At 36.9% G+C, this 23,382-nt stretch overlaps 2 protein-coding genes and 1 long non-coding RNA gene across 3 annotated transcripts in view; all 3 read right to left on the bottom strand.

The window, feature by feature from the left end:
* Positions 1 to 23,382, bottom strand: part of LOC134284084 (uncharacterized) — an 816,516-nt gene that overhangs the window by 319,190 nt on the left and 473,944 nt on the right. The window contains exon 2 of the long non-coding RNA XR_009995619.1: positions 1,310 to 1,589. This is a non-coding gene — a long non-coding RNA (uncharacterized LOC134284084). The remainder of the gene's footprint in view (positions 1 to 1,309; positions 1,590 to 23,382) is intronic.
* On the bottom strand, positions 4,001 to 4,858 carry LOC134291420 (transmembrane protein 222-like). The gene has a single exon (XM_062859142.1). The coding sequence runs from the start codon at positions 4,716 to 4,718 to the stop codon at positions 4,176 to 4,178; it is 543 nt and encodes a 180-aa protein (XP_062715126.1). The 5' UTR covers positions 4,719 to 4,858; the 3' UTR covers positions 4,001 to 4,175.
* Positions 14,534 to 16,679, bottom strand: LOC134291418 (uncharacterized; the record flags this gene model as incomplete). Its single annotated transcript, XM_062859141.1, is given in 2 exon segments — positions 14,534 to 14,998; positions 15,632 to 16,679. Coding segments are annotated over 2 exon segments (1,392 nt in total), but the record flags the coding sequence as incomplete, so codon positions are not given.

Genomic DNA, 23,382 nt, shown 5'->3' with positions numbered 1-23,382 from the left:
TCTTGTAGGAATTCCTATTGAAATTTCTGGGAAAATCTCTGTTAGAATGCCAAGTGGAGACATCCATGGAGGCATATCAGTTTTAATACTTGGAAAAACATAACTGGATCTGGAATATCTGCATCGTTTCCTTTCATCTAATCGTTGGAGTAATTCATGGAGAAATCACTGAAAATATTCTAGAGAAATCCCAGATTGAATTCCTAGATCTATCCTAGAAAATTTCTGGACGTATCCTAGAGAGAATGCCTGAAGAAATACAAAGATGAATTTCTAGGAAAATCCCCAGATAAATTTCTCGATATTTCCGAGGAATCTCAGCAGCAATTAATGGAGGGATTCCCACACAAATTCCTGGAGGTATGTATCTCAAAAAGGTTTGGCTGGAGGAATTCTTAGAAGAATCCCAGCAAGAATTGCTTGTGAAATCCTAGCAGGAATTCCTGGAGGAATTCTCTTAGGTACCTTTGCAGGGTGTCTACTACCTAAAAAAACCGGGAATTCTCGGAGAATTTTATTTATCAGGGAAAAACCTGGAATACTCAGGAAATATTTTTAATAATCAGGAAAATTTTATACCCATAAAAATATAACACGAATACCAAGAAATGTACTTTAAAACGCTTACCCCAAACAAGCGACCCAAAGGTAAATTACGTTGACCATTTAACTAACAACACATTCTCCTACGATTTCTCATCGATTTCCCACCTTTCCCAATCCTTAAGGCCACGCAAAACTTAAAAGCCGCAGAGCTAAAGAGGTTGCTATGCCTACTCCCAAATTCAAAGGTGTATTATGGACAATGCAAGTTCTCGGACTTGCATTGGAGACTTGGCCCTATGACCCCCTTGTGCATCAATAAAATAAAATAAAATAAAAATAAAATCAGGGAATTTCTGTGTTTATCATTTTAATACAATATTTAAGTTAGAAATGCCTCAAAGCGAATAAAAATTTCGACTGCACCGCTAACTTGTACTTTTTCCACAGCAATCTCCTATTTTATGTTTTTTTTCACCTATTTCACTATTTCACTGAGCCGACATGCTTTTATTGTTAGGATTTTGAATTCGCACATCTTTCAATCTATTGCAACATTAAATATTGGCTTAGCGACTTAAATTGTATATTTTTCTTCATTTCCATGTAAATGAGCTTACTGTCTTGCAGAATTTATTGAGGTTTGCCTAACAAATTCGCAATCGCCTATACTGCCGTGAATCGCATATCTGTCCCATTTGCATAGGAAATCCAGCAAAGATGGGACTGATATGCGATTCACGACAGTATAGAAGTTGGAAAATACCTCCTCTCCTCTTCTTGGCGTAACGTCCTCACTGGGACAAAGCCTGCTTCTCAGCTTAGTGTTCAATGAGCACTTCCACAGTTTTTAACTGAGAGCTTCCTCTGCCAATGACCATTTTGCATGTGTATATCGTGTGGCAGGCACGAAGATACTCTATGCCCAAGGAAGTCAAGGAAATTTCCTTTACGAAAAGATCCTGGACCGACCGGGAATCGAACCCGTCACCCTCAGCATGGTCATGCTGAATACCCGTGCGTTTACCGCCTCGGCTATATGGGCCCTGGAAAATACCTAAGATATAATTAAGCGTATTTCCACAGACAAACAGACGTAACACTTGCGAAATTTCCATAGACCACGCTTTTAACGATCATTTTAAATTTTCATAGTTGTGGCTTTCACAAATAGAGGCGCGCGCATCGTTTTTCTATGCATTTGACGTTCCACACTAACGCCTTCTGTTGACGATATTGCACAACACAGTGATTCGTGCAACTTTTCCACCAGGTGATGGTAGTATGAACTGGGCGATGGATTTCCATGAAAATCGTTCAAAGTGTTACGTCTGTTTGTCTGTGGTATTTCCTTAAACTCCCGCAGAATATGATTGATCAAATGGAATTCCTGGCGGATTCGATGTTAGTATTTCTAGCGAAATTAACGAGATGACTTCTGCAAGATTTTTTAAATATTGTTCTGGCCATTCCTGAAACGTTTTTAGAACAACTCATAAATGGTTCTAAACAATGTTTGAAAGAGTTTTTAATTCTCTCTTTCCCATAGGGTAGAAGCACAGACAAACAGACGTAACACTTCGAACATTTTTCGATTCAAATCATAGTCACGGAAACATATTCGCCCAATGCTAAAAGGACTAAGTTTGGCCGACCATCAACTAGGTGGCGGTAGTGAGCAAACGTCAAACTCGAACAAAAACGATGCGAGCGCCACGGGTGGGCAGTTGGCCAACTATCATATTTTGGAAAAGACCGATAAATCGGTGTACGATGGGATTTATCAGAGTGTTACGTCTGTTTGTCTGTGGTAGAAGCTTCAGTTTTGGCCAGTCCGGAGTTTTGGCCATAGTGCGGTATTGAGCTTGTTGCGATCTAAATCGGCGTAAATTTTTTACTAGTAGATCCTAATACAATATGATAATTGCAGCTGTGAAAACCACACATTTTGATTAAAAACTAGAAGAAAAAAATATATTTCCTTAAAAAATCTGCTCCCATATATCTATTTTGGCCAGGGTGCTTCTAATTTGGCCACTCCCATAAGAAATACACGTGATTGGCCAAAATAGAAACCAAACTTAAGAATATGGCCAAAACTGCGGCAGAGCTTCTATTTTGGCCAGTGCCACTTTTAATACAAAAACCAAGTATTGGCTTGATTTCTGCATTTTTCTTTCAAAATTTAGATTGAAACCTTTCATTTGACGCATTGGTTGTTTTCATAGGATTATTGGTTATCTTAATAAAAATGATTTCCCTTAGACTGACCAAAACCGGTGCCCGCACCCTAGTTGCTTCTGAGCTCCACATATTTTAACGAACTCGAGAGAAACTATTTTTGATGGTCATAATGCAATAGTTTTAGAACATGTTTGCCAAATTATTGGTATATCCTAATTGTAACTTGTTCAAAAGTGAAACTATTGACAACCAAAATTATTGATTTACAACATTTTTTTTCATTAGTTTTGAAAATAGTCCATCTGTAACAATATTTGGTCATATACTTTTGGTAAAAACGCTGTTAACGCTGTTACGTCCAAATAAATTTCAAATTTGTTGTGGAGAAAAGAATTAAAATATTCTGAAGGAATTCAGAATTCATCTTATTAAATTTTTGTGGACATTTAAAAAAAAATCAAGTGTGACTGGCAGTAATATTAGAATTTAGAAGTCAATTCTTTTGAAACTCTGGAAGGATTTTCGGACTGAATTCCTATAACCATATCTTACATTTTTGCTAGCAATTTCTATAAAAGGAGAAATCGTTAGCGAAACAATTTAGCGAGATTCCTGAAAAATCATACTTGAGCAATTCTTTTGCGAAACCAACGAAGGTCTTCGTGCACAATAACTGAAGCTATGCATGAAGGATTTCTTGGATGATTTGTTTAAAAGCGTTAGCTGCAATTTTTTAAATATATAGGAAAGTTTGCTCAAGAACTACTCGGAAGATTTTCTGCTGGAACGGCCAAGCTCAACTTTTATAAAAATATAGTGTAATTTATTGCTGTTTTCCTTGCTAAATTCCTTCAGAAATTCATAAACAATTTTTTTATCGAATTATGCAGAAAATTTTCCTTAAGTATCGCCAGGATTGTTTTGAGAATTCCATCAACAAATTATCTCGTGCTTCCGTCCTAATTGCTGGTGGAATGTTGTCCTTAAATGTCATTATTGTTGGAACTAGAAATTTCCCAAAAAGTTGCGTTTCAACGAATTTCTAGAAATCTGAAATCATGTTTAGCTTAGTCGATTTGTTGAAGTTTCTTGAGCTTAGAATTATTTTGAAAAACCTGGAAAAATCCTGGAAATATCAGGGAATTTCATTTTCATAATTGAGTAGACACCCTTACATCACCGTGCCTGTCCAAATTACATTTGACCAAATTATATTTTTAACCCTAGTACCTATACATCGGAATTTATTCTTTTTAAAAGACAATACAACAAATCTGTATTAGTATAGCTATTTAATAATTAGTACATAAATTAAAAATAAATACATATGTTTTCATACTTCACATTCAGTTATGGATAGCGTAAATTCGCCGCTCGGAGAATAGCCATAGCTGGAACGCCTTTTATCCTGTAGCGCGACCTGTTGAATGTCAGTCTCGACTGGGAGTCTATTTCAGATAGACGGCCACCAGCGTACAAGTGACCAGAACCACCAAAAACGGGGTCCATGTCTTAAGCAGACCCTTGATGCCGACGTACTTTCCAGCGAAGAACATCCAGAACGCCAACACCACCATGTTCCAGTTGGTATACTGCTTGTACTTCATCAACGAGAGGGCCATGCCGACGTGCGAGTGGCAATTGTCGCAGAACAGATTATGCATGCGCGTTCCGTAGACCACCGATGCCTTCGAGACGCACTCGTCCCATTCCACTATTCCTCCGTTCACAAATCCCGGATCCAGCTGGAGGTATCGGGTCGGTCGCCCGAAACCCATGTTGTCCTCGGACACAAAGTACGGCCCGGCAAAGTCACGTATCACCCCATTGGACATGGCAATGCCCATATGGCCAATGAACGGGAAGAACCATGTCAGCACCGGAATCGGTGTCCATACGATACAACACGGAAACTTATCGGTGGCAAAGTTGATCGGTGCAATCGGTTCGGAGGAAGAACTTTCGCTCGACAGACGCCTGCTTCGGTCCATCGTTATCCTTGTTCAGGATCTGGACAATGGTATCACGGGACAATCCCTAAGATCGGGCTCAATTTGTTCCACCAGATGTAAACAGTTTTCGTATTGATCTCGAAATATTTTTGATGTGTGTTGACGTCTCTCGAAGTGTTCTCAAACCGAAAAATTGGAACTTTCAATTCTCAAACAGAACAAAGCACTAAGTTTCATTTTGCTGATCAAAGTGCCATCTACATTTTGGGCTTAGCAAATAATTTGAATTATTATGATATCTACTACAGAAATTACATTCACATTAGTAAGTAGAACAAATAGCCTTCTAATTTCTCATACATCTACTCATTAGTACATCACGCAGAAAAAAAATTATTGAACTCAAAAATAAAGCGCTTTGAATCAAAGAACATAAATCATTGAACCACGGGCTTAATACCATTTTGCTTTGAATCTAATACCTACCTAATACATTTGGCATTAGTTTCAAAGTATTCATTTCATTGTTTCTAAAACCAAGCCTCGCGGCGTTGATTTTAGTTTCAAATACTTCTTCACTTTGAATCTAAAACATTATTGCTTTTAAACTAAGCAATCTATATATTTTAGAAACAAATATCCATCGACTTAGATTCAAAAACAAAATATTTTAGTTTAAAAATGTACTGTTATAAGGTTATAATATGCATCACTGATAGCGAGCTATCGTTCACGGCCAGATCTGCTCTTGAAAATCTGAGGGTAAAACTGAATTATCTAGCTCATTAATGGCGATGCGCGATCTCCGATATTGAAAACAAAGAATTTTTTTTGATTCAACAAACCTGCGACTTTGAAATGAAGTCTCTTTAAATTTGGTTCTAAAATGTGTTATTTTTCTGCGTGATTACTGCACTTGACGCGCCATATGAGAGAAAACCTAACTTCGCTTGGAATAGGTTGTACCTATGTATGTAGGTAGGGTCGGGCGGGGCAAGATGGGTCAGAGCAATTTTCGAGCGCATTACTCAAGTTTTGATTATGTTAATAATTTTGTTAGATGACCAGCACTGCCGTGAATCGCATATCAGTCCCATCTTTGCTGGTTTTCCTATGCAAATGGGACAGATATGCGATTCACGGCAGAGCATGAATATACAAAAGTTTAGGGTATTGATTGAAAAATTATTAACTCTCATTGAAAACTTTTAGCCATTTTTTCTTATGCGATACATTCCATATAATCTCCATATTTATAAACGACCGCGGGATTGACAGTCTCAACTCACATGAAACGCGGGTTTATGCCTGGTTTACATGGAGCAAGTGACTAGATAGAAATCAATGCAAAATGCCCAATTGAATGCGAATTAAACGTGTAAATATCACCGTTCATCTCAGTTGAGCAACTGACTTGACTTGAAAGAAAGTTGAACATGTTTAGGGCTGTTACAAAAGTGTCAATTTGGAAACCGCAAAATCCGCGCCAAGCCATTTGAAATCCGCGCCAGTACAAAAACATGTAGTTTTGATGTCTCGAACTCTAAAAAGGCAGAATCTATCAGAGAAAATCCAAAGAAAATAAACTATTCATGACTTTTGTTGCACTTCAGATGAAGAGCTTTTCTATTGATGAATCAATTTTTAACCATTACTAATCCATGAATTTAGATGACAACTTCTACATCAAACAAGAGTTCAAACATGTTGCAAACAGACTATTTTTTTAATTGGAATATAAAGTTTCGGATCAATGGTTCTTTGATTGCTTATCAATCAGGGTGTCTACTATTTTACAAATATGGAAGTTCCTGTTCCCTGAAGCAGTCCCAAAAAGGAGCATTCTTGGCGAAACTTTTGAAATAATTTTATTTATAACAAATAATATGGTAGAAATCCTGAATAGAAATCTGACGTAAGTTCTGGGGCCAAAAAAAAAGAAGCTTTTATAATCTTTTTAAGAAATTCATGGATTACTTCACCAATAAATTTAATTGCTAAGTAAGATATTCATGAAAAAGTAAGCATTTCCTGAATATATCTGGCAACTTTTCTGAACATTAAGACGAAAGATATGCAGAAAAGTATTGATTCATCAGAAATTTATGATAAGTGTTTCTGGCCACACCACACCCTTGGAAATTCAGCGAAGATATTAAAAAGAATGTCCTCAGTCTTAGGATTCCGAAAGCTTCAACGATTTCTTCAAGTATTCTACAAAAAAAAATCCTCCAAAAATTCTACCAAGAAACCGTTTAATAACTGTATCCGCATTGCCCCTCTCAACGAGTGCTCCGATTTAAAATCAATGAGTAATTTTACTCATACAACAGAAGTTTACGTATTTTTAGGATAATTTTATCAGTGCTTTTAGTCAAAAATAATCGATTGACAGGTGTTCAACTAATAACTGTTTTAGGATTTTCGTCAATTCTGTAATTCTGAAACTCATCCATAATCAATTTAAAAAATTCTGCATGTTAAAAAAAATCGCTAAAAATATCTTATGATTAATATTTTATCTAGAGTTTTTCAAAAACTTTTTCTATGGAATTATTTAAGAATGCAATCATAAAAAAAAACTCCAGGACGTTTTACTCGTAACACTTTTCAACTAATTGTAAAATTATTTCGTTGAAAAAATATGCTTCAAAGAGTTGGTAGTAGGGTGGGGCAAAATGAGTAACTGGTGAAAAAATTATGAAAATGGTAAACATCTTCAACCAACGATTTTTTATTTTGGTTTTCTTTGTTTTGGTGCATATAGTAAGGTTTTGCCATCAACTTTCAATTTATTAGCTTGAAAATGTCGGAATCTGTATATTATCACCGTTTAAAAATTCCTCAACAGTAGACTCTTTGGAACCCCACAGTTCTTTACAAATTAAACCCCGTAATCCCTTCAAATTCTCATTGATTGTTGCCGGTATGCTTTATCAGGGAAAGAATAGTTCATTAGCATTTGATTGTGTACAAAACTGGGATTGATCATCCTGCCCCACCCCCCAAACGGAACTCGCGATTTTATACGTGTTTTAAAACATAAAATTTTACAACATTTATAACTTTATTCGGAATTTCAACAATTAGCTTTTGTCAGTTAAGGTTCAAATGAGGATTGAACGTTAAAATTTCATATTGATTGCACTTAATTTACTTTATTTGGTGGTAAAATGCTTAAGCTGCTCATTATGCCCCGCCTGCCCCTACTCAACTTTCGAACATGAAACTTACACACTAAACGCATCCAGCAAAGCAAAAACCAGCAAAACGAATAGTTGATTTTCAAGCAATTTTTTGCTAGAATCCGGTACAACTTTGTGCCCTATCAGCACAAATTGCTGGATGTTTCATAAAAAAGTGCTTAGACTTGATAGAATTGAAACTAAACTTTATTGGAACTTATGGGTGACAAAAGGAACAAATTGCCAGGGCCCGGAGCGTAGTGGCTACATGTTCACTTCATAAGTGGATGGTCATGGGTTCGATCCCAGCCCGGCACTTGCAATTTTACGTCAGTTGCTCTTCCCCCCGAGATCAGCTGGCACCTGACCCTCTTCAGACCATATGCTCCAACGAACCCGGAAACCTGGATATCGGCTAACGGCAACTCATAATGGACCCCAAATCGGACTGGAAAAGGAACAAGAGCCACACATCAACATCCTCGTGCTCATCATTCTACCATGATAGTGTAGAAAGTGAAAGCAGCGCAACGGAATCCAGTTCGATCTAGTAGAATTATAATAGAATACATTTAGGAGCTGTACTGCCGTTCTACACCTAATTGTCCCATGTTGTATGAGAATCCCATATAGCATGGGACATTTATGCGTAGAACGGCAGTGTACAAAGTGTAAGTACAGCTTCCAATTGGAATCGCTCACGCAGTGCCCTGGTGGACAAAAGAGCTGTAAATTAGGTAAAGTGATTGAAGAATGAAAAAAAGGAACAACTTCTGAAGGAATCCCATGAGCTTTTTCAAGTCTTAGTTTTTTTTTTCATATAAAGTTGGACCACCCTAATTATATGAGCCTTGGATCTAAAAAGAAAAAAAAACTGCCGAGCAAATTACTACCAGTAACATGACCAGTAATCACACCCAGGTAACCAATAAGCAGCTAAAATGGCATTAATTCAGCACTATATGCGCCTTTGCAGCAGGTCTGCTGCTATCGAACTGTCAAATCCAAGGTCAAATCGGCTACCAATCGAGCACACCAAACGATTCCGTAAAATTACTTTTTCTTATTTGCTATCTCTGCCAACCCCCTGAAGAAAGCGTTAGTTCTTGAAGCCGGCTCGAACGGGCTCGTTTACGAAATTTCAGCCTGTCTTTCAATCTGCTACGTGCGGAAGCGAACTTTGTCGTACGATTTGTCGTGCATTTGAGAAACGATCGTTTATACATTTGTTCAATGCGTTTAGTGTTCTTTATTAAATTTACAAGACGCACAAGCATGCAAATACATTTCGTCCATTTAAAACAACGCTGAACTCAATTATATGTGAATGTCACGCTTGCACTAACAGAAAAAAAAATCACTGTTTTCACCTTAATGAAACCGCCCATTCAAATCAGCACCACGTCCTGCACCAAATTTTTGACTTCACGCCAGTTATATGTGGATGACAACCATTTCAGGGGATTGATCTCTGTCTACAAGAGGTTTGAGTTCAAACAAAAGCCCTCACGTTGAGCTATTGGGCTCAAAGGGGACCTCTTCAGGACCGCCCTTAACGGGGCGCTTAGAACTAGCAGTAAGTTACAATTCACTAGAATAAAAAAAATAACAATAGAATTATTGACAAGCAACCTTGTCTACTGATACAATACATTCGCCCCAATAAAACATACCATTTTAATGTTTGATAGGATTCCAAGCCTTTAGATAAATTTTAGATTACCGTATGAATATGAGTAAAGCATACTCGTGAGTGAGTATGTGCACGTCAATACTCACGAGTGAGTGTGAGTTGTACAGCGCTTACTCAAATGTGAGTAATACTCACGGTGAGTTTAAGGTGTATACTGCTCATACTCACTCGTGAGTTTGACTAGTTGTGTGAGTACTCGCTCATTTCGCAACACTGCCTACAGCATTGCACTAAGGGCCAGAATCGCAATCTAGCGGAACAAAATTAATTACTCCAAAACGAAGCATTTCCGACACATGGTGTCTTCGACAAAGTTGTTTGACATTAGCAGGGGCATCTATTGCTATGAACGTAGTAGTTCGCAACTCGTCCGCGTAGGTGGCGCCACCATCTAACTTCTTTGTTTTACGTCCTAGAGATTTGGCGTCTTCGGTAAAGTTGTTTATTTTTGCAAAATAAACAACTCTTTCTCAGACGTCAAAATTCCACAGCCTACTGTTTTCGAGTTATTTAAAAAATAAAAACCAATCAATGAAAAAACAGTTTTTTAAGCTTATTTTGACATTTTTACTAGAAACCATGTGAGTTTTTATTTTTTCCTAATGCATATGTGTCAAACCAAACACATTGTACGGGAATATGTTGAATATTATCATTGAAAATAAAAAATAAAAATACAAATTCGAAAAAATAGTGTGAATTTCAAGGCCTAATATCTCACAAAGCGCAAAAAATCGCAACTTCAAATTTTCAGCAAATACGGAGCAATACTATGTGAACATACTGCCAAAAATTTGGAGAGGTATTTTTTGGTGTTTTTGAGATAATAGCTTTTTAGTAACAGTATAAATATAAGTAGTGCCAGCATGTAACTTTTTACTGTTACATATTAGAGAGTTTATGTATTCGAAAAAGTTGTTCATTTTGACTAAATAAACAACTATTTCTTAGACGTCAAAATTCCACGGCCTACTGTTTTCGGATTATTGCATATAAACTAGATAATATTGATAAAAATGACAATAAAACACATTTTGATGCAATAGTATGAAGTATTTTTTATTGTTTTTACTTTTACGATACATAGTAAGTCATGAAAATATCAGCTTACTATTGTCAGCATGGGTCAAGATATCTTTTAATCTTTTGCAAATCATAACAATAAAAATAGTTCATAGGGTAATTCGCTAATTGTTGAACACTACCCAAATGTTGAACAGTTTCTGAATATTTTATTATAAATCTTACTTAAGTAATTTTCATCCAACGTAAACGTATGATGTAGATGCATATACATGTGGGTCACGATATTGCTCTAATTAAGTTACAAAATTATACATATTTTTCGTCAAAAAAATGATTGAAAATTTTGTACCGCTGATGACACGAAAACTGCACAATTCTTAAGATTAATTTTAAGAAATTGCTGTTACGAACTAAGCTTTGCGGGCAAATCGACCACAAATATCAAAGGCACACCATAGTTACAAGAACTGGAAGGATGTCATTAACAGTTTAACATTGTTTAAAATCACATTTTCATTGTAATTTAATTTGAAAAAAATATTTTTCTTATCACACTATCATTATGCATCCATGATCCAATTGTTGAACACTGGCATAACCTACGATGTTAGCATGACTGGTAGAATTTTTTTTTCAGTTTACCTAACCGTACATTTCGTGGGGTTTCAAAGGCGTTCCAGGGATGTTCTCATCCCTTTCATGGTCGTTCCATGAGTGTTCTTGGGGGCTGAGTAGGTCCCATGGGTTTCTAGAAGAGTTTCAGGGGCTTTAAAAGGCGTACTTTTCTTCTGTCGTTTTCGCTTCTAATCAAATTTTTTCAGCTATTTTTGTATCTAGTCATCTTTAAACCGATTTCAGTCCACTAGAGCTCTCTTCAAATGTGCGATTCTTTGTCATTTGAATGAATTGTCACTAGCTCGGACTAGCTGGGCACAAAACACAAAAAACCGGAAAAAATCCGCCAGGGTGAAAAAATATCGGATGTCGGGTCAAAGTCGGGACAATTTTTATCAAATGTTGGACCACTGTTGGACCCACATCGGGTAACTGTCGTGTCTATGTTGGGTTTGGTGGCCAAAATAAAGACAGGTGAATGATAGGTTGATGTCGGGTTATACGTCATCAATTACGAACAAAGCTTCAACCGTTCAACAATTGGCGAGAACCGTCCAACATTAGGATGAGCTAGCTTAAGGAAGCGTTCAACATTTGGGTTACAGACTTCCCATACAAATGTTCTATTTTCTCTTAGAAAATGGAATTTAAGGGAGTACAAATTCAATGGGAAGTATAAGGGATAAGTAGATCTAGACGTTCACTGGATATTTTTCAACTAAAGTGGAATTATGCACGGAAAAACAAACGAAAACCAAAATGCCGGTACTAACCGTTCAACAATTGGAGAATTACCCTACTACTGCATCAAAAGGTATTTAATTGTAATTTTTTATCAATATTATTTAGTTTATATGCAATAACTCGAAAACAGTAGGCCGTGGAATTTTGACGTCTAAGAAATAGTTGTTTATTTAGTCAAAATGAACAACTTTTTCGAATACATAAACTATCTAATGTGTAACAGTAAATAGTTACATGCCGGCAATACTTATATTTATACTGTTACTAAAAAGCTATTATCTCAAAAACACCAAAAAATACCTCTCCAAATTTTTGGCAGTATGTTCACATAGTATTGCTCCGTATTTGCTGAAAATTTGAAGTTGCGATTTTTTGCGCTTTGTGAGATATTAGGCCTTGAAATTCACACTATTTTTTCGAATTTATATTTTTATTTTTAATTTTTAATGATAATATTCAACGTTTTCCCGTACATTGTGTTTGGTTTGACACATATGCATTAGGAAAAAATAAAAACTCACATGGTTTCTAGTAAAAATGTCAAAATAAGCTTAAAAAACTGTTTTTTCATTGATTGGTTTTTATTTTTTAAATAACTCGAAAACAGTAGGCAAAATGAACAACTTTTTCGAATACATAAACTATCTAATGTGTAACAGTAAATAGTTACATGCCGGCAATACTTATATTTATACTGTTACTAAAAAGCTATTATCTCAAAAACACCAAAAAATACCTCTCCAAATTTTTGGCAGTATGTTCACATAGTATTGCTCCGTATTTGCTGAAAATTTGAAGTTGCGATTTTTTGCGCTTTGTGAGATATTAGGCCTTGAAATTCACACTATTTTTTCGAATTTATATTTTTATTTTTAATTTTTAATGATAATATTCAACGTTTTCCCGTACATTGTGTTTGGTTTGACACATATGCATTAGGAAAAAATAAAAACTCACATGGTTTCTAGTAAAAATGTCAAAATAAGCTTAAAAAACTGTTTTTTCATTGATTGGTTTTTATTTTTTAAATAACTCGAAAACAGTAGGCTGTGGAATTTTGACGTCTGAGAAAGAGTTGTTTATTTTGCAAAAATAAACAACTTTACCGAAGACGCCAAATCTCTAGGACGTAAAACAAAGAAGTTAGATGGTGGCGCCACCTATGCGGACGAGTTGCGAACTACTACGTTCATAGCAATAGATGCCCCTGCTAATGTAAAACAACTTTGTCGAAGACACCATGTATCGGAAATGCTTCGTTTTGGAGTAATTAATTTTGTTCCGCTAGATTGCGATTCTGGCCCTTAGTGCATTGGTGTCAAAGAAGCAAATAACCAAAAAACATGAGAGAATATTATGTCGTTTTAAAATATCAAACTTATTACGTATACAGTCGGAACTCGCTCGTTGAGCCACAACCTCCACCCAACCAACGAATTCGATTCGCTAGTTGGGTGAAGTGACAGCAGCACAAGGGGCGTGCGCATTGTTTTTTTAATCATGTTTAGGTTGGAAGCGAAAAGGAAAATTTTTCAATTTGTTTTACATTTAGAGCAAAACTGATACGTTTTGCAAGATACATATATGGCCAATGCGAGAAATAATTATTTTCACCCATTTTCAGTCGGTGAAGTGAAAATATAGATGTTTATGAAACCACCCGGACCAAAAGCAAGCACAAAACACTTTCAATGATCGACAAAATAAAGATTGCCGATGTTTTGAATTTGTTTCGAAGTAATTGTACATATTTTTTTTAAGAAATATGAAATAGAAATTCTTCTCGATTATCAGTAAAGAAACCAAAAACTCATTAGCTCGCCCCTTGGAATTACAGATTGGTTGTCATTTTCAGTTTGACATTGAATTATGACATCCAGGTACCCAGACAACCAGTAATCGTATAAGATGTGGCATAAGATGATAAAGTGGAGGCCATATGCGTGCATGCCTCCATTTAGGCGCATGTAAAATGTACGCATATCGCCTCCACTTTAACATCTTATTCAACATCTTATACGATCACTGGTTGACTGGGTACTTTTTAGTTGGCTGACAGCTCAACTAACGGGGCCCCAACTAAAAAGTCACCCAACTATTAAGCCCCCAACCAGCGAGTCATGACTGTACTGCCTATGATCGCATAACTGTCCCATATGAATAGGAAACCCAGAAAATATGGGACTGATATGCGATCATAGGCAGTATATTAGGGTGTTCCAGAACGAAATCTATCAAAAAATCACCTTTTTATGGTTTTTCTGATTACAAATGTGATAATTACACATGTTTCCTTCAATTTTATTGGCACACGGTGTTCGGAGAAGTTGTAGCAAACAAGTATAGCTTTCAGTTCCTGCCGAAAGAATTAAGTTTTGAAAAGTTTTAGTGTAGTTATGATTTTTTGAAGTTCAAAAATAGTCGAAAAACACAAAATTGATTTGATGCACCTCTTAATTTCAATGGATTTGGCTGAAATTTTGACCAGTTACTTCTTCTAGGATGCCAATTAAAATATGGGGGTGGACTTGAGAATCAGAGAACATTTTTGAAAAGGTGGACAGGCCTAGTGTGTATTTAAAAATGACTTCATTTTATTTTCAGCTTCGTTTCGATTTATACATGTAGATGGGGGCACAGCAGTTCTAGAAATTTACAAAACTATCCCGTTCCATCAATCAAAAGCAACATTTCAATAACGGCCGATTGAAATCACTTTTTATCGAGTTTCGTCGCACTGACAGATCTAGCGATGGATGTAGTCTTTTTTATCGCCGAGCTCGCCGTTGGCCGTACACTTCCTACGGGTTTGGCTACGCCGACCGGTCTTCTGGAGGCCGCCGTTGGTGCACTCATTGGTTTGCTCACGGAACCGGTGCTCGCAACTGAGGTTGAAGAGCTGGTTTTTCTCAGCGTTGAAACGGGCTTGTAGCTTGATGCAGTGGGATGCGGAGTGTCGCCACGTGTCTTTGCCAGTTGCGATGGAAGCGCGGGCTTCTTCCTTGCGATACCGGGTGTGTTCGTTGCGGCTAGCCGGGGAGACTCCGATGAACGACCTGCGGAGGGTAAATATTTGTTCAATCAGATTCTGGTGTAATGTACATTGGGCAATACCTGGAAATGTGTAGAGAGCGCTCCACAAAAAAATATATATTGTTGCGTCAAAAGGGGTACAGAGGCAAGAAGTGGCAGTGTTTGGGACTATTGCTGAAGAATTCTTTAGGAAAATGTCTCAAAAACTGATATGTTTGAAAGATTTTGAAAGTTCTTTCTGGCAAAAACAATTCCGGTTAACTTGATTGATTGATTTATCTTTATTTGAGAGACTTCCGGTTAACTTCTGAAAAACAAGATATGTCTAAAATAGCCAATGTTTGATATATATTAAAATAAAAGATATTTTGAAGATTTTTTTAAATATTTTTAGATATTATTGTATTGTATAAGTTTCACTAATACGCAAACATTCTGTAGAATTTCGTGGTAGACTTCGTAAGGCATTTCTGACGACATAGAGGAACTACTGTTGAAAATATTCTAATTTATTTATAGATAAAAACTCATAGATTTCGTGTTGAACTGTTTAGCCATCATTCACGTTTGAAATTTAAGATTTTATCTATGTTTTTAGAAGAACTGTATTGTATGCTCTTGTTCTTGAAAATTTGCTACCATCTAATATTACATACCTGGTAGAGACATCCTCCTTGCCACGGTGATGTTCCTTTCCACCAACTTTGGAACGGCACCCTTGTTCCGAATCACCGTTTGCGGAGTAGTGGTTATGGCGGTGGCTTTGCTAAGATCCGTATACGGGTTATTCAGCTTCATGACCAGCATGGCTGCATCGATTTGCTGGCGTGCTTGGTGCAAACAGTGAATTACGTTCAGGTCCCGTTCCTGGTTCAGTTCTGCGTTCAGGAAGGAGTCGAATACTTTCTCGTTGGGACTGGACGTGATCAACGCCTTCATGGCTTCGCTGTTGGCAAAGGAACTGTCGTCCGGGAAGTGGGAATTCGAAAGAGTTGGTTCAACCATTATTGGAACCTCGGGTGTCTCGCGGCCGGACAACTCTCGTGTGGCGTTGTTTATCCCTACGCTTTCCGACGATGTGTTTGATTTAGTTTCGCCTTTTTCGCTAGATGTGTTCTTTGGACTTTCCTGAAGCTCTTCCAATGACCGGGGTTTGATCATGGTGCCATCCGGTGCTGTTTTAATTTGTCGACTTTCAGGAATACTTGACGGTTCGACCTGGACAGCAGCTTTGCCTTCTGCAGGCGGGGTGGCGCAATGATTAGTCAGACCTGGGCTCGTGACACAGATAGTAGGAGTTGCTACCTTCAAAGGAGATTGTAGAACATCTTCTCCTCGCTCGATAGCTTTTATGTTTGTTCGGTAGTAATCCAGCAGATTGGATAGCATAGCCTTAGATACCATGGAGCATTTTTCCGAAATTTCCGGCAAGAGATTCGAAGAGGTATCGTTTCGAAATTTTGAAAATACTGATGGGCCGGTCCCTTGCACCTCCCAAAAAGAGGTTTCTTTGTCATTTTTATCCGGACAAGAGCAGTTTACCAAATCATAGCTTAACTTCGCCAACACGCCTGATTTATTGCAGGCGATTTGCACCGTTAGAGTGTCCGCATTCAGCTTTTCCTTTTCAAAGTCAATGTATTCCAACTTGAGGCCCATCGATTTCAGCAGCAGTGTTAGATCCATGACGTCAACCTTCAGCGGCTGTGTCAGAGAGAAATGATAAATACGAATAATACAGTTAGCGATATGCATATGAAAATTAGCACTTTACTAATTTGGAAGAAGCTTAAACATTGCATTGTCTTAGTCATCCTTGACGACGAATAGCAATGAGTGTGGGCTCTGGCAGTGTGTCGCTTAAAAGTAGCATACGAGACCGTTTGGTCCGGCTTCTAATTTGGGCACTCTACCAGATATCGTCGGTTTCCTGCAATAAGGGCACAACTCAAAAAATGTGTATTTTCAGAATAAGCGTTTGAAAATTGGCAATCTTGAAGCACCCCCTGCAAGTTTACTATTTCGCTCATCATTTGAAAAAAAGTAAACGAATTTTGATTGGTGTATCACGGAAAGGGACTAAAAGACTATCTGTTCCATAAATTTCGAATTGCTATTCAACGACTATTGAAAAAGATGACTGATTTTGAGTTGTGCCTTTATTGCAGAATTTCTGTATTAACGAGATTTTTAGCCCTGGGCTAGTTCATCTCGGGTCCCACGTTTTACTTCCCTTCCCAAGGAAGAACTCACATTTTGTGAGTTTGTCGGGAGTGTGATTCGATCCCAGGTCCTCGGCATGATAGTCAAGTGTTCTAACCATCCAACCAGATCCGCTCCCCTTGCAGACAATTGTGAGATGAAAGTTTGCATAGTTTATCATCATTTGCCATCAAAATCTCAAAAATGACAAATTTTGAGTTGTGCCCCTATTGCAGAAAACCGACGATATGTAATGTAGTGTACATACATCAACGAGTACAAATATTAGTTTACAAATAATAATCTAAAATTGATTGAGATAAAGCGGATAAGTACCCAGAATAAAAGGCGCTGTCCAAATGTCTTACGCAGTGTTTTCTAAAGTTCTTAGAGGTATTGTCTCCCTAACCCTTTATTTTTAAGGCTGAGAAAATAACTGACACAACGTGCAAAACTATTTTTAAGTAAACTCAAAAATCTAGGTGCAATATAGGGGAAATTTTATTTTTTCCGGCAGTTTTGTTTTCTTTGTCATGGGTTTTTTTAACTGTTGAACTAAAATTTGGCCTCAAATTCTTTCCATCCAAGCTGAATTATACGACCAAGTTTCAGGAAATTTAGACCTCCCTCATGACGAAGAGAACAAACCTGCCGATAATACCCATCGTCACCCTAGGTGCCACTGCCCATTTGTCATACTTTTGTACTCTAGATTGCGACAAAACGCTGAAAAAGAGATTTTAAAGTTTTAGGTTTAAACTCATAAGGCAGACACAAATTTCGATTTTCTCTTACGTCACTCGCCTACATATGACATGTCAAATAAACGTCGAGAAAGAATTTTTAAATTGTTTTTTTTTCTTATTGAAAAAAAAACATTTCTCCATATATTTTTGGAAAAATTGCTAAAATTTAAGGAGATTGTCCCCAAAACTCGGCAATATCTTGAATTAATAGGACGCAAAACCCGCATTCAGTGATCGAATGATATTATATTCAGCTTTTAATTTATGGAAAAAGATTTAAAATTGGTTGAACAAAACGCAAGATATTTGAATTTTAGTAAATTCCATATTTTAAACAGTTGTAAAACTCGATATTGAGCTAAAACTCAAAAACTGTTTTACTTTAAATTTTTTGAAGCACGGTTTCGAAATCAGCGCTTAATTATGCTTCAAAAATGTTGGTCGTTGACAGAAGTTCACGACTTTCGTTTTATTTTGTAAACAGTGTTTCCATGGAAGTTGGCAAGTGGAATAAACACATTTTCAGATATTCCCAGGTCAATTCTTTGCAAAGTTTTCTGCCGTATTTCTGTGTCCTGATTGTTTCAGATACAGGTAGGGTAAGTGTACCAATTATGGCTATAGTACCAATTATTCGCCATAGTTGATTTTCACCCTTTAACGATGTAAATCAACAAGAAAAAATTTGTGAACAACAGATTAAGTTCACAAAAGACGGTCGCACTCATTTAAACTCAACATTTTGCTCAAATCATGGTAGAAATAAATAATTTTCCTTAAAATTTCGGCTTCCTTGCACCCTTTTTCGCCATAGTGTACCAGTTATGGCTAACCCCATAAGAAATTCATGCAAATAGTGCGAAAAGGAACCGAAGTTAACAAGTGTAACCATAACTGGTACAGGGTTCCAATCATTGGCACACGCCGTAATAAATACTAAAAGTAGTTTCGACTCCGTTTTTATATTTTTCCTGTAAAGTATGGAAACTAAACTGTCTTTCAACATACTGATAACATTCGCTGGTCTTCTCGTTATTTTTGTATAAATAGTTTTCCTTAGGTAGTGCCATAATTGGTACACGCACCCTATTAATGACGAAGTGGCAGCGGTGAATCGTAAAAGCACAGACAAACAGACGTTACTCTTCGAACATTTTGCGATTCAAACCATAGTTATACAAACGTGTTCGCACAATACTAAAGGAATCGAGTTTGGCCAACCATGAACTATGTAAGTGGCGCTAGTGAGCAAACGTCAAACTCTAACAAAAACTATGCGAGCCCTACGGATGGGCTGTTGGTCAACTAACAACTTTTAAATAAGCTACGATGAGATTTATCAGAGATTTACGTATGTTTGTCTCTGTGAATCTTGAAAATGGAAGGTTAAGGGAAGATTCAAATATTCGGGATTTCTAGACCCCCTCTCCCCCCTCTGTCACGCACTTTTCCTATAACCAATACACGTACTGTCACACTTTTCTAGACCCCCCCATCCCCCAAATGTTGTACGTAATTTTTGAACGTTCCCCAACTATCCATGTTGTTAGGGGCTGTCCGTTAATTACGTAATGATATATGGGATGACGGGGGGAGGGGTTTGAGGTTTGAGACATCTTACGCGCCATACAAAAATATTTTGATTCTTAAAAAAAAATCTTACTAGGAGAGTAGGGGTGTCGAAAATTTGTGAAAATCCCCTTAAGTAATAAATGGACAGCCCCTTATGTCATCCGAGAGTCCAAGAGTACTAATCGGGAATTCCCCAGGAATTCCTCCAATAGTTACTCTTGGAGCTCCTCCAGAGATTCTTTCACCAATTCCTACAAGGATTTCTTAAAATGTTTCTACAAGGACTCTTTTTTCCTTTTTTCCTCCTTTTTTCCTCCAGGAAATTCTTTATTCTTCAGAAATTTCTTCAGCACTTCCTTTAAGGATACCTTCAGGAATTCCTTCAAAGACACCTTCAGGAATTCCTTCAAAGTTTTTTTTTTCTACCAGAATAACTCAATTTCTGCATGAGCAATTTCTGCAAAGAATCCTTCATAAATTTCTCCATGTATGCTTGCGGGTAATCCTATGCAAGTGTTGTTTCACGAATTCCTCCTAGAAATTCGCCCGTGATATTATCCAAGGACTCTTCTAGATTTTCTTTGAAGTAGGTATTCCTCCAATGATTCCTGCATGATTTTCCCCAAAGAATTGTTCAAAACCTATTCCAAGCAATTCATATAGAATGCTCCTCCAATTGCTCAAACTCTAGCTCAAGATTCCTTAAGAATTCTTCCTGAAGGAATTCTTCAGAAGTTCACTCACCGCATCCATCTGGATTTTCTACAAGGATTCTCTCAAGAGTTCCGCATCCGAAGAGAGCTCTATGAATCCTAACAAATATTTTTTTCCGAACAGCCTTATTTACGAATAGAAAAATATTTGTGCCCATATTTTTTTTTGTTTTGATATATGGTGTTTTTTGGGAGATTAATTTTTTAGATTTTCTTCATCATTGTGAAATTGAAGAGGTCCCTCTAGTTTAGCTGATCCAAACATCTACTTTTTAATAACTTTATATACGTTCATAAAAGATTCTATAAAGTTATTGTAGAACTGATTTGGAGAAAGTTTGCCGAAGAAATCATTATACTATCTCCTATGATTCCTAACTTATGATTTTTTTATAGAATTTTGTTAGGATGGTGCCTGAAATTCCTTTTACTTATACCGTATTACCCCGCTAATACGACACCGACTGTTGTCGTATAATCGGGGTAAACTTTTAATTCGACAAACTGGTCACCCTACACCACCACGCTCATTGAAATTTGGCAACTCTATTTTTGTTTTTGTTTTGATTTCCAGTTTTGACTCCAGTTCTTTCAGAAATTCTTACCGAAAATCTTTAAAAAAAATCAGAAAGAACCCTTTGAAGAATTCCTGAATGAATCCTTGAAAATAATTCCGAAGAAAACTTAGAACATTTCCTGAAGGAATTCTTGCGGGACTTCCTAGAGAAATGCTTGGAGGTTTCCTTGTAGAAATAAGCAGTTTTTTTTTAAAGTGTACGATCTATGCAATACAGCTGAGACTGAAAATCCATTTGCACCTTTGTGTGTGTAAATAATTTGTTAACCATGGGTCATAGCCAGTGAATCAAAATTCAACCATCGCGCAACAATAATGACAATGTCGCAACCTGTATTTGTTGCGACAAACAAATCCATGCGACATAAGTTTGTCCCAACTTGAAAATAATGGGATTAACATCATACACCACGAGTTTAGAGATTTTTAAGCTTTGCATTGCGATTTTCGAACGGTAACTTCGAGTCGGTAAACACTGCAACTCTGGTGAAATTCTATCATCAAACAGTTTCGACTTTGGGTTAGCAATAATTGATTATTTACGAGTTGAAAAGTACGCAACAAATTCAGCTTCCGTTTTGTCTGCAACAAAAAATTTCGAGATCATGTCATTATCTGTTACCAGTAGGGATAAAGAGTAATCGTCGTACCTTCTTTGTTGCTTGTTTTCTGCCTCTTTTGTCTGACAATTCTCTTCACTGGTCATAGCTCATAAAACACTGAGACTTTCGGAAGAAATCAGTAACAAATTTTGAAAACGACGTATACTGCCGTGAATCGCATATCAGTCCCATCTTTGCTGGATTTCCTATACAAATGGGACAGATATGCGATTCACGGCAGTATAATCAATGCTACACCATTGATTATACGTCGTTTTCAAAATTTGTTACTGAAATATGCGTTGTTGGTAGTTCTGAAAGAGCTCGGTATTTTTTTTTAATAGAAACGAATGAGTCATAAAAATCATTACCGTCTTACCCCTCTGGTTCGACACGTTTTAATACGACACTTTCTAATTTGTACCCCGCTTATACGACACATGTCGAATTAAAAAGTGTTCAAATGTCACAGCGATGTACACTGTAAATGCAAAACAGTTTGATATTGCGCTTATACTCGCACCCGCAGCAACTCCTCTTGCAGCCGCAAATTTCGGAAGTTCTGAGTCGGTGCTATTCAACACCCAAACCGCCTGAAGACCAACCGGAATGAACTGAGGATGGCAACAATCGTAGAAAGAACGAGCTTTTCATTCGCGCCACCGCCATATTTTTATGAAATTATGTTTCATAACAAATCCGGAAATCAAAACAAAAACAAAAATAGAGTTGCCAAATTTCAATGAGCGTGGTGGTGTAGGGTGACCAGTTTGTCGAATTAAAAGTTTACCCCGATTATACGACAACAGTCGGTGTCGTATTAGCTGGGTAATACGGTACAAAATTTTATGCAATGATTTTTTCATTATATAACTCATTTAAGTTGCATAATGTTCATAATGCAACTCACTTGAGTTGCATAATGAACATTAGGCTCGGTGTACCAGTTATGGCTATAGTACCTCAAATTCGCCATAGTTGATTTCCAACCTTTAATGATGCAAATCAACAAGAAAAGAGAACAACAGATCACGATCACAAAATGTTGCTGCAATCATTCAAACTTCACAATTTGCGCATATTGTGATAGAAATAATTAATTTTCCTTAACTTTTCCGCTTCCTTGCACCCTATTTCGCCATAGTGTACCAGTTATAGCTAATCCCATAAGGAATGCATGTACAGGGTGCGGCAGGAAAAAATGCGAAAAGTTCAAGGCACTATTACACGCTAAATATGGGATATATAAATAACTATTTTTTCATGACAGTGTATCAGTCAATGTCTATATTCTAGCACTGAAAAATAAAAATGAAAATATTTGATGTTTAACATGTGATAATGTAGGCCTAATAAGGCCGGAACAAATCCCATTTTCTTCTTTTGTCACTTTACTCGTTAATTCGTCAAGGGGGGCAAGATAAATAATAAATGTATTTGATGCAAAATTACCCAAACAATTAGGCAAAATCGTCAAACTCATCGGATTTGTTAAGAAATTTTCTCGACGACTCTAAATTCACTTTAAAAAGTTTAAATTTCTTGAATAATCTATTTGTGTCCCCCCTCAAAATGTTGGATTTTGATCAAAATTTTTCAAGGGGGGTGACATGAGAGAAAATCGAAATTTGTTTTAATACACTTTCCGTAATAACACAAAGAGAGGATCGATGAAGAGAAATCTAACATGTCAGTTAGGCCCTAATGAAGAATCAGTGTCGAATTATACGGATGAAAATTGGTCATGATACCTAATAGGGTAGAAGCTTCAGTTTTGGCCAGTCCGGAGTTTTGGCCATAGTGCGGTATTGAGCCTGTTGCGATCTAAATCGGCGTAAATTTAATTTTTACTAGTAGATCCTAATACAATATGGTGATTACAGCAGTGAAAACCACACATTTTGATTAAAAACTAAAAGAAAAAAATATATTTCCTTAAAAAATCTGCTCCCATATATCTATTTTGGCCAGGGTGCTTCTAATTTGGCCACTCCC

The sequence above is a fragment of the Aedes albopictus genome, chromosome 3, assembly GCF_035046485.1.
Source record: "Aedes albopictus strain Foshan chromosome 3, AalbF5, whole genome shotgun sequence".
NCBI lineage: Eukaryota > Metazoa > Arthropoda > Insecta > Diptera > Culicidae > Aedes > Aedes albopictus.
Note: the sequence above shows the minus strand (reverse complement) of the source record. Positions and strands in the feature narration are given on the sequence as shown.

What these genes read in the sequence shown, in the direction of transcription:
- LOC134291420 (XM_062859142.1), bottom strand. Translation starts at nt 4,718, where the DNA reads ATGGACCGAAGCAGGCGTCTGTCGAGCGAAAGTTCTTCCTCCGAACCG.